This window comes from Hippopotamus amphibius, chromosome 2 (genome assembly GCF_030028045.1).
Source record: "Hippopotamus amphibius kiboko isolate mHipAmp2 chromosome 2, mHipAmp2.hap2, whole genome shotgun sequence".
In the NCBI taxonomy this organism is placed as follows: Eukaryota; Metazoa; Chordata; class Mammalia; order Artiodactyla; family Hippopotamidae; genus Hippopotamus; species Hippopotamus amphibius.
The window spans coordinates 30,682,659-30,694,806 of NC_080187.1; the positions used below are offsets into that span (position 1 = coordinate 30,682,659).

The window sequence follows — 12,148 nt, forward strand, 5'->3', positions numbered from 1 at the left end:
TGTATAAAAACAGATGATTGAACTTGGTGTACCCCCCCAAAAATAATTTAAAAAAAGACATATCTGATAAAGAACTGTTATCCAAAATATTCACTGAACTCTTAAAAATCAACAATAAATAAACAATCTGGTTAAAAAATGAGTCAACGAAGGGGAAGCTGGGACGAAGTGAGAGAGTAGCATAGACATATATATAATACCAACTGTAAAATAGATAGCCAGTGGGAAGTTGCTGTATAACAAAGGGAGATCAGCTCAATGATGAGTGATGCCTTAAGAGGGCCAGGATGGGGAGGGTGGAGGGGAGTCACGGGAGGGAGGGAATATGGGGATATGTGTATAAATACAGCTGATTCACTTTGGTATACCTCATAAGCTGGTACAAGAGTGTAAAGCAATTATATTCCAATAAAGAGCTTAAAAAAAATGAATCAAAACCTCAACAGACACCTCACCAAAGAAGATAAACAGATTGCAAATAAGCATATGAAAGTGTGTGCCACCTATGTGTCTTAGAAGAAATGCAAATCAAAAAAATGAGATACCACACCAATTGCTGGTAGAATGGCCAAAATCCAAAACATTGATAATGTCAAATGCTGGGAAAAGTGTAGAGCAACAGGAATTCTCATTCATTGCTAGAAGGAATGCAAAATTGTACAGCCCACTCTAAAAGACAGTTTGCAGGCTTTTTGTGTGTGTGTGTTTATGAGTGTGTGTGTATAATAAGTATTATACATGTACATATCTGTATGTATATACATATATAATACATATATACATACATACCTTTTTTGACATACAAAAAGCTGTACATACTTAATGTATACACCTTGATGACTTCATGAATTTGGAGATAAGTATACACCTGTGAAACCATCACCACAATCTGTGCCATAAACATATTCATAATCTCCAGAAGTTTCCTCCCACCTTCTTTATATATTTTTACCATTCTTTGTATGATAAAAAATAGATCTACCCTCTGAACAAATTTCTAAGTATCTAATATAGTATTGTTACAAAATTAAACATATTCTTATCATACAATCCAGCAATCATGCTCCATGGTATTTTACCTGAAGGGGTTGAAAGTTTATGTCCATGAAAATATCTTTGTATGCAAGTTTATAGTAGCTTTATTCATAGTATCCAAAGTTTAGAATCAACTAATGTATTTTTCAGTTAGGTAAATGGATAAATAAACAGTCTTACATCTAGGCAATGGAATATTATTTAGCACTATAAGGAAATGAGCCATGAAAAGACATGAAGGAATTTTAAATGCATATTGCTAAATGAAAGAAGCCAGTCTGAAAAGACAACTATATTATTACAACAATATGATATTCTTGAAAAGGAAAAACTCTGGAGATCAGTGATTGCTAGAGATGGGGGGAAGGGTGGGTTGAATCAGCAGAGCACAGAGGAGATTTAGGATAGTGAGACTACTAAATATGTTATTAATGTATTTTTTTAAAAACCCATAAAATATACACCACCAAGGATGTACCGTAGTATAAACTATAGGCTTTGAGTGATAATGATATATAAATGTAGGTTCATCAGTAGTAATATGTACTACTCTGGTGGGGGATGTTGATAACAGGGGAAGCTACACATGTGTGGGTACAGGGCATATATGGGAAATCTCTGTACCTTCCAATTAATTTTTCTGTAAACCGCAAACTGCTCTAAAAAATAAAGTCTATTTTAAACTATCCAGAAAGGTAAAATTTAAGCTGAAAATGGTTAATTTGAAGATGTCAACAGTGTGAAGTTTGTGGAGAATTGTGTTATGAGCAGAGGGAACAAGTGTGAAGCCTAGAAAACTTTAACTAAACCTGTATAGTTAAATATAGAAAGAATCCGGCAAGAGTATGGTAGGCAATTTTGGTACCACATGAGGGCAGAGAAATAGTCAGCAGCCAGATCATTAAAGGCTTTATAAGCTAGAGCAGATGAAAAGTGTATGCAAAATGTGACTTTAATACACTAGGAAGTTTAGATTAATGGAGAAACATCATGATTTTTGTGTTGAGAATCGTTTGTCGCATAGCAGTGAGAGATGATGAAATGGGCTTCCCCTGCATTTAGATGTGGTTTGGGGAGGGGGTGGTTTCTAATTGAGATACAATGGCTAATTGGGCTTCTAGTGTGGAAATAGTAGAAATACAGTGAAGTAGACCAATTCAGTTATCTTGGAGGCAGTCAGGAAGGACTTACTGATTGATAAGCAGGGTAAAGAAAAAAGAGTAATTATGAATGACTCATCAATTTTGGATTGAGTCAGCAGGTTAGATGTCACTGTCATTTACTGGGTTGGTGAAACTTCGGAGAACAGTAGGTTTTGGTGGAGGGGTATCAAGAATTCTATTTGGGACGTGTTAATTTTGAGATGCCTGGAAGACAGTCATGTAGATGCTTTAATTTAATATTTGGATATATGAATTTGGAGTTGAGTGGAGAGATCAATACTACATTTCAAATGTCGCATTCAATAGCATAAAAATGATGTATAAATCCATGGGAATTGATGAAATAACTCAGGGAAATATATAGATAGAAAAGAGAAGAGGGACCAGGATGAAAAGATATGGCTATTGGATTTGGCTACATGGAGGTTCCTGGTGATCTTGGTGCATTTCAGTAGAATTGTAAAGGCAGACACTCAGTTGTTCTTTCACTATACATTAAATTTAAATCTAAAATTTGGCTTTTGAATGCTATGTTAGAAAGTGACCTTAAAGGCATTTTTTAGAGTAAGATGGAGATTTAAATGATTTCCTAAACTAACACAACATTGTAAATCAACTATACTCCAATAAAAATTAAAAAATAAATGATTTCCTAAATTCTCAGAGTGACGCTAACATTTTCAGAAAAGGTTGAACACCTAAACATAAAATTTTACTCTAAGCAGAGGGAGAATGAGGAGTTTCCTAGAAGGGGGAGAGGAGAGCAGTGGGGCAGGATTTGACTCTCTTTGTCATTGCACCTGATCCAGATCAGCAAGGTAGGACCACCTGGAAGACCATGAGTTACAATAGCCATTAATCCTCGAGCAGTTGATGTAGGGGGACAGGGGCCAATATTTAAAGAACAGGAAAAACAGTTATACTTCACCATTAATAGAAAGTTAACTCTCGAGGGCATATGAAATGGGAGACCCTTCCTTTAATATCAAGGAGAAGCTTTATCTTGGATCTAGAGTTTATATTGTGAAGGATAAAGAGGAGAGAAAATCACTTAGTTCTACAATGATGCTGAGTTTATCTGAGAAAGTTTTAAATCAGAAAAGATTTAATTGGCGCTAGTTGGCAAGTCCAAGGTTTTACCTTTTGTTTTATATTGCTTTTTATTTTTCTTCACTTTAATAAGATTCACAGATCACAAGAGTTTAATGTAGTTATAAAGATATAAAGTTAATTGTTTTCACATCAAAATAACATCCTATAGGTATTTTCACTCTGCTAGACTGTTGAATTCTGGTTAATTTGGTTTTATGTATGTATTTATCAGGTTATTAAGGATCACTTAATATGTCTCATTTAAATTTACTCACATTTGTAATTTGGACAATTTTGATTTGCATCCTTCTTTAAATGGAGAGAAATTAGCCACCATTTTCTGTTAAAACAAACAAAACTTTTGGTAAGTAATTGTTAAAGTTGTATATCATAAACCAGTCTCTTCTCCCTAACCTTAAATAATTCTACTTCCCTTAACCTTTTCATTGACACTTTTAAAATCTTCATTCATGTGGTGTCCCCACCATATTGTTAGATATTTCTTATGAAAAAGTCCAAATTTGATGAAAGTCTAGTAAAAATCTAATGAGCAGATTACAGAAATTTTATGAGAATGGTAAATTTCAATTCTAACCTCTGTCAGTTTAATTGTCTTTTAATCTTATTTGACTTAAAAGAAAACAAAACTAACTTACCAAGTATATTTATCTTGTCTTGGAAGCAGTGTATTCAATATCCATCAACCTGGTTGTGGCTGTTTATACTTCAGAGATGGCAGAGGCTCACAAAAAAAGCAGTAATTTGTTCTTCTTTCTTTCTTTTTTTTTTTTTTTTTTGAGGAATGTTACCTTTAATTTTTATTTGTACTTATTTGAAAGTAGACTTTATGAAATTTGTTTGACTTCCTCTCATGACTCCTATGGTTCTTTATTTAAATCTGTGGGTGCAACTTCAGCTTGTTTAAATCTGTGGATTCAACATCTGCATCCTTGAATTTTTTGATGCCTTTTTTTTTTCTTCTTCTTTGTATCCACAGATTCAAAATCATTACCTTCTGAATATGCTTTTTGAATCTTTCTAGGGATCACTCACTGAATTCTTCATATCCCCAAATGTAGCATAAGTATCCTCCAAGTCCTTTTAACATCTTTCTTATATTTTAATGAAGCTTTTCTGAGTCCATCTTTGTGTTCTTTTTCCCCATTTAAAAAAATTATTTCATTAATTCTTTGAATTCCCCTTTTCAGTCATAGATTCAGTTTCAGACTACTAAAATTGTTTCATTAAATATTCTTTTGACTTATCATCCAGGCCTACTTGCCCTTCTTGGCATCCTTCTTGGCATCTTTCTTGGCATCCTTCTTGGCATCCTTCTTGGCATCTTTCTTTGACTCAGCAGATTCTGTGTCACCCTCTTTCTTGGCATCCTTCTTGGCATCTTTCTTGGCATCTTTCTTTTCTTTCTTGGCAGCATCCTTTGATTCACTATCTGCCTCACTGGGCTTCTTTTCATCTTTCTTATCTTTTTTACTCTCCTTCTTCTTTGAATCTTTCTTGTCCTTTGATTCATCACCTTTGTCGCCGGGTTTCTTTGAATCCGTTTTTCCTTGCTTATCCTTCTTTGCATCTTTCTTTTCACCTTCTGATTCTGTAGTGGATGCCTTGCTCTTCTTTGAGTCTTTCTTATCTTTTTTAGCGTCTTTCTTTGCATCTCCTTTTTCACCTTCTGACTCTGTAGCGGACTCCTTGCCCTTCTTCGCGTCTTTCTTATCTTTTTTAGCATCTTTCTTTGCATCTCCTTTTTCACCTTCTGATTCTGTACCAGACTCCTTGCCCTTCTTTGAGTCTTTCTTACCTTTTTTAGCGTCTTTCTTTGCATCTCCTTTTTCACCTTCTGACTCTGTAGCAGACTCCTTGCCCTTCTTCGCATCTTTCTTATCTTTTTTAGCATCTTTCTTTGCATCTCCTTTTTCACCTTCTGATTCTGTACCAGACTCCTTGCCGTTCTTTGAGTCTTTCTTACCTTTTTTGGCGTCTTTCTTTGCATCTCCTTTTTCACCTTCTGATTCTGTAGCAGACTCCTTGCCCTTCTTTGAGTCTTTCTTTTCTTTTTTAGAAACTTTTTGTGCACCCGCTTTTTCATCTTCAGATTCTATACCTGACTCCTTGCCCTTCTTTGAACCTTTTTTCTCTATTTTGACATCTTTCTTTGCATCAGCTTTCTCCTTAGCTCCTGGTTCTTTCTTTGAACCTTTCGGAAGTTTTTCCTCTGAAACTGTGGACTCTGCTTCTGAATATGATTTGTCCTTCTTGTCTTCTTTACTTTTCTTAATTATTGCTGGAGATGAAGGTTTCGCTACACCTTTAGCATCCTCCCTGGAGTGAGGAGTTGGTTTCTGTGGAGGCTGCCTCCTAGCAGCTAAATAAACAGATGGTCTCTCAGAAATTCTCATTAAAGAGCGGTGCATCCATAATGGTGGTTTACGACCTTCCCTTAATTTCTCTTCCTCATATTTCTGAAATATTGATAGAATAATGATGAACAACTTGTGTGTGAGCTACACAGCCTTTATTACCAGATATTGAATACATTTAACATCAACCATGAAAAGATTTTAGATTTTGGTAAATAGTGGATATTAAGCTTTTTAATAGTTTATTATGCTTTTTCAATTTTGTTCCTTTTTGTACTAAAGGACATCCATGCCTCATTTTAGGCCTAATTTTAATTTAGAGGATCTTCATAATTCCCTCAGGATTTTATGTTAAAATTCTCAGAGAATTCCACTGACTAATGGCACATCAGAACCTCTCTTCACAATCATGAGAGGTTTGGATTTGTTGTTGTTTTGTTGTTGTTGTTTCCCTCTGTTTTTTTCTTGAGACTTCTTGGAATATCTTGCCCACCTTTCATTTCTATGCTAACTCAGAAACTAATTATTCTGTAATATCTAAAAGTTTCACATTCAGGCATGTCCTGGTCTCTTTTGTCACATTCAAGGTCTCTGGAATTTACAGTGCTACCTGTGGTTAAAAGCAAAAGCCTGATACTCCTCCACCTGGCAAGATATAATTTGAGTATCAGATAGGAAACTGCAATAATGAAAGCTATAACATTCAGTGGACATTAATTTGAGCAGAATGGTGCATTCTGTTTTCAACTCCTAATCAAATATTTTTAAAAGCTTAATTACAAAAATAGCAAATTTTGGAAAGAATGTTAATGGCTGGAAAATAAATTTAATAAAGAAAGAAAGAAATGGCTTAGTGGTTAAGAATTAGCCTGCCAATGCAGGGGACGTGGTTCAAGCCCTGGTCCGAGAAGATCCCACATGCCATGGAGCATCTAAGCCTGTGTGCCACAACTATTGAGCCAGTGCTCTAGAGTCCATAAGTCACAACTATTGAGCCCCTGTGCCACAACTACTGAAGCCTGTGCTCCAAGAGTCCGTGCTTCACAATAAAAGAAGCCACCGCAATAAGAAGCCCAAGCACCACAACAAAGAGTAGCCCCTACTCTCTGCAACTAGAGGAAGCCTGTACGTAGCAATGAAGACCCAGTGCAGCCAAGTAATTAATTAATTAATTTAAAAAAAAAGAAAGGGAAAAAAAAGAATGTGAGAAAACAGAAAAACCTGGGTTACTACTGATTAACTACATTCTCTTAAATAAGCAAGAGTTGATGATACTTTATTTTGTGAAAACTTTTCTTGGAACATTTTCATATTCCATTATGATTCCAGAAACATTAGGAAATATTAATCTTCTAATATTCAGAATCCTGAATTCTATATTACAGGAAATGAGAAACCATTAAAACTTCCTCAGTATATAACTCCATGATTCTGAAGAGGGGGTTTCTCCAACTGGGGAATATTTTCTGAATGTTCATACTAATGTAGCATTAGGATCTTCAGATTTCTGTGCTTCTTGGATACATATTTTCTATAATGTGTGATTGCTGAACAAATATTTAATATGAAATAAAGTAATAATTTTTATACAGTGAAATACAAATTAAATATATCTACTTTCTCCAAGTAGTAGAATTGAGTTACCTTTAGCTGTGCTGTCCAATATGATATTTAAAAGCCACATGTGAATTGAATCAAATTGAATTGTAAAATTCAACTGCTCAGTTGCACTAGCCTCATTTCAAGTATTCAATAGCCATATTGGAATTGGAATGCAAAGATATAAGATACTTCCATCATCACAGAAATCCCATTGGTCAACACAGATCTGTAACATATTTAACTATACATGATTTCACAAGATTGTTACCAGTAAAATTATGCAATCTTTTCAATACTCACAGGAACTGTACCGTCTCGTAGTTGGGAAGGTTTTGATCTCCTTTTTGTTCCTGGCCGTGGTGGTTTGGGAAATAGCAGGGCAAAATGTTGCTGATTCCATGATTTTTTGCTTAATTCACTGACTAAAATAAGGAAACATCAAGCATATACTTCAGAATAAATAGAATTTTATCAGATCTAAAATAGCAGTAAGGTATATGTAAAGGAATAAACAAGTGATTCAAATTATGGTTTCATGTATTTGATAATGTTTGAAATTCTATACTATTAATATGAGAAGATAAAATTTGATTTTTTAAAATTTTGAATAGTTTTATAGTTAACTATATTGTCATTGTGAAACTAATGCCATCTGTAATGTAAATGGAAAGAATAGTTTTACTGTTTCCCTTTAATCTTTCTATCTCTTCCAATCTAGAATTTTGCTCTTTTGGTTAGAATACAATTCTATTGAGAACAGGAAATATGGCAACTACTTCTGTAGCTCCCAAAGTACTTAGCACAGTTCCTATTTAAAGTATTCAGTAAATATATGGTTGAATATAGAGACTAACACTTAAGATCCCCTTAGTAATCATTTTCTAAGCTACAAGAGTAAATGTTATACACCCAAGAACTGCATTGTTATTGGTGGCACACTAATGAAGAAAACTGATGAATAAAGAGAACCTACAGAATTGTGATTGTGAGGGTCAAGTTACATGGAAACTATAATATAAATGGTTAAAAATATTTAGGTTACCAATGAGACCAGTGAGAGAGAGATCCTCACTCTATTTAAATATGGACAAAAATGTTGTATATAAGAGAAAATAAATTTGTCCTGTGAGTCTCCTAAAAACAGAATCAGGATCAGTGAGAAAATATGCAGAATGAAAGATATATTTAAGTTCAATATAGGAGAGAAAATTGATTACTTGATAAGAAGTCCTTCAAACTCAGATTGACTGGCCTTGTCAAGTTATGAGTCTTTTTACCAATTATAAAAGTCCAACACAGAATATCAAAAATGTAGCAGAAGACATTCCTGACACAGATAAGAAGTTATTTATCCATTTTTTACACTGCCTTTCAACTGTAAGCTTATCTAACTGAGTTCTAACCTGTAAATATGTCCACCTTTATGTTGCTGAACATAGTCACTTAATCTTCTTTGGATTCAAAGACAAAATACCCTTAGAATGTATTCACTGAGCCCATGAGAAAGGTGCTTAGGAAAATTAAAAGCTGATTATTAATAATACTCCATGACAGCTGTTGTTTTATCACTTATCCCTAAAAATAATCATACATGTTAAAAAAAATTGAACTTTCTTACCTGGGATGTAATTATCATATGTTCCAAAGTTTATTTTTTGGCTATTAAAATAATAGGGAAAAGTTTTAATTAATTTATACAAAATCGCTCTATTTAATGATCATTATTATGCATAAACACTTGCCATCACCAACTGGAGAAGTATTTTACATCCTTAGATATCTATTATTATGTAAGACTACTTCATCCTAGAAAAATAGAAATGAGCAAATATGTGTTTTTAGCACAAACTTCCATATAACTAAAACAAGGTAGAGAAAGCATTTTTTAAAAAAACTCACCAACATGCATATCTGCAATGTGGACATTTATGGGTTTTTTGTTAATGTCACACCATGATTGAATTTTTCCCCACCTTATGCTCCAAATTCTCTTAAAATTGAACTATAAGACATTATAAGAATTGTAAGACATCATCTTAAAAACACTATGCCTAGGTAGGATCAGAGCTTCAAAATAATTTCAGAATTTAACCAAATCCAGATCACTCAATGGCATACATGTCTGTCTATGAATATGTGTGTGTTTGTCAGTGATACCACAAGTATTGATATGAATTTTGAGGTTTTTTTTTTTCTTCTCTAGAAGAATGTGAGAACTAAAACTCTGTTGCAGAGTAGTTTCCATTTATAAAATTCCATTTGTTGTAGTACTATATGAGCATGTTTATTCTCACAAAGAGAAGTTTTATATCTAATTCTTATTTATTTGTAATGGAGGCAAATATTAAGATCTGTTAAAGAAATATTATTATACATCATCCCATTATATTACAGAAATCATGTCATTGTTGATCATGAATGAGTTTTGGGCTTACACACACACACACATAAAACCACACATGCTCATGGTGTTTTCCTTATTTTGACATTACGTAAATATTAAGAATAAAGTATAGGGAAAAAAAAGTATCCCATTTCTTTCATTAAAGTTTTAGTTCCCAACACAAAACCTGGCACATTTTTGCCGCTCTACAAAAATTCGAATGAATTAATTGAATAGAATTCAGGATGTGTTGACTAATAATTTATCTGGTCTAGTGACTTCTGTTTTTTTTTTTCTAGTGATTTCTTAACTGAGGGTGTGCAATAAAATTATTCTCCCTACTATATGTAAATCTCTAGGTTTAGATCTACCCAATGTACATTTATACACTACTGAAGAAATTTTAATTTTCAACAATGGTTATGAACTTCTCTTTTCTAAATGGTCTGAAAGAGGAACTTTGTCATGAAACAATATTATTAAATTTGAGATTTAAAAAGTGGTACATAGGGATGTTCATTAATTTTTGTGTAATCTCTGAGGAATATTCTTTGATCATAAAGCAATTGAATTAAAAATTAATAACAAAACTACAGCTGATCCTTGAACAGCAAGGGTTTAAACTCCATGGGCCCACTTATTTGTGGATATTTTTCAATAATACTACCATACTAAAGATCTATGGTTAGTTGAATCCCTAAATGGGTTACCATGGCTTTGGAGGGCCAACTATTAAGTTCTGTGTGGATTTTTGACTTTGTGGGGATTGGCTCCCCTAGACCCCACGTTATTCACAGGTCAACAGTATATAGAAAATACATAAATATTTGAAAAATAAACATGTTTTTCTAACTAGCCTGTGGTCAAACAGAATTCACAATGCACACTTATGAAAAAGAAGCAACTGAACAATAATTTATAACAAAAATTGTGGAATGCTGAAAACAGTACATAGAGAGAACTTTTTAGCTTTAATGCCTTATATTGGAAAAAAGGTTTAAAATCAATGTTGTAAATTTCTGCTTTAAAATTAGGAAAATATCAAACTAAAGTCAAAGTTAAAGGGAAAAATAATAAAGCTTAAGCCAAAAAAGTCCGTGAAAGAGAAAACAAAGTCAGAGCAAATATAACCCCACTTTTATCAATGGACAGATTACCCAGACAGAAAATCAATAAGGCAACACAAGCCTTAAATGACGCATTAGACCAGATAGACCTAATTAATATTTATAGAGCACTCCATCCAAAAGCAGCAGGATACACATTCTTCTCAAATGCCTGTGGTACATTCTCCAGGACTGATCACAAGCTGGGCCTCAAAGTGAGCCTCAGTAATTTTATGAAAGGTGAAATCATATCAAGCATATTCTCCAGCCACAAAGCTATGAGATTAGAAATCAACAACAAGAAAAAAAAAGCTGTAAAAAAACACAAACACATGGAGGCTAAAGAATGTGCTACTAAACTACCAGTGGATCACTGAAGAAATTGAAGAGGAAATCAAAAAATACCTAGAGGCAAATGAAAATGACAGCACAATGACCCAAAACCTATGGGACACAGCAAAAGCAGGTCTAAGAGGAAAGTTGATAGCAATATAAAGTTGATAGCAATATAAAGTTGATAACAATCTTATCTCAGGAAACAAGAAAAATCTCAAATGAACAATCTAACCGTACACCTAAAGCAACTAGAGAAAGAACAAACAAAACCCAAAGTTCGTAGAAGGAAAGAAATCATAAAAATCAGAGCAGAAATAAATGAAATAGAGATGAAGAAGGGCTGTAGAAAAGATCAATGAAACTAAAAGCTGGTTCTTTGAGAAGATAAATAAAATTGATAAGCCTTTAGTGAGACTCATCAAGAAAAAAAGGAAGAGGGCTCAAATCAATAAAATTAGAAATGAAAAAGAAGTTACAACTGACAGCACAGAAATACAAAGTATCATAAACGATTACTACAGCCACTATATTCAAATAAAATGGACAACCGAGAAGAAATGGACAGATTTTTAGAAAGCTATAGTCTCCTAAGACTGAACCAGGAAGAAATAGATAATATTGACACTGATTACAAGTATTGAAATCAAAACTGTGATTAAAAAACTCCCAACAAAAAAGTCCAGAACTAGGTGGCTTCACAGGAAAATCCTATCAAACATTTATAGAAGAGCTGACACCTATCCTTCTCAACTCTTCCAAAAATTGCAGAGGGAGGAATATTCCCAAACTCATTCTATGAGGCCAACATCACACTGATACCAAAACTAGAGAAAGATACCACTAAATAAATAAATAAATAAATTTAAAAAAAAGAAAGACAATTACAGGCAAATACATTGATGAAGATAGGCACAAAAATCCTCAACAAAACTCTAGCAAACCAAATCCAACAATGCATTAAAAGGATCATACACCACTATGAAGTGGGATTTATCCCAGGGATGCAAGGATTTTTCACTATCCTCAAATCAATCAGTGTGATACACCACATTAACA

At 33.6% G+C, this 12,148-nt stretch overlaps 1 protein-coding gene across 1 annotated transcript in view; it reads right to left on the bottom strand.

The window, feature by feature from the left end:
* Window positions 1-4,564: 4,564 nt before the first annotated feature.
* The window catches only part of CYLC2 (cylicin 2), a 170,027-nt gene continuing 162,443 nt past the window's right edge, over window positions 4,565-12,148 (bottom strand). The window contains exons 2-4 of the mRNA XM_057720613.1: window positions 8,886-8,926; window positions 7,568-7,689; window positions 4,565-5,767 (exon numbers count right to left, since the gene is read on the bottom strand). Of these exons, the coding sequence (XP_057576596.1) occupies window positions 4,565-5,767; window positions 7,568-7,689; window positions 8,886-8,926 (1,366 nt within the window). The remainder of the gene's footprint in view (window positions 5,768-7,567; window positions 7,690-8,885; window positions 8,927-12,148) is intronic.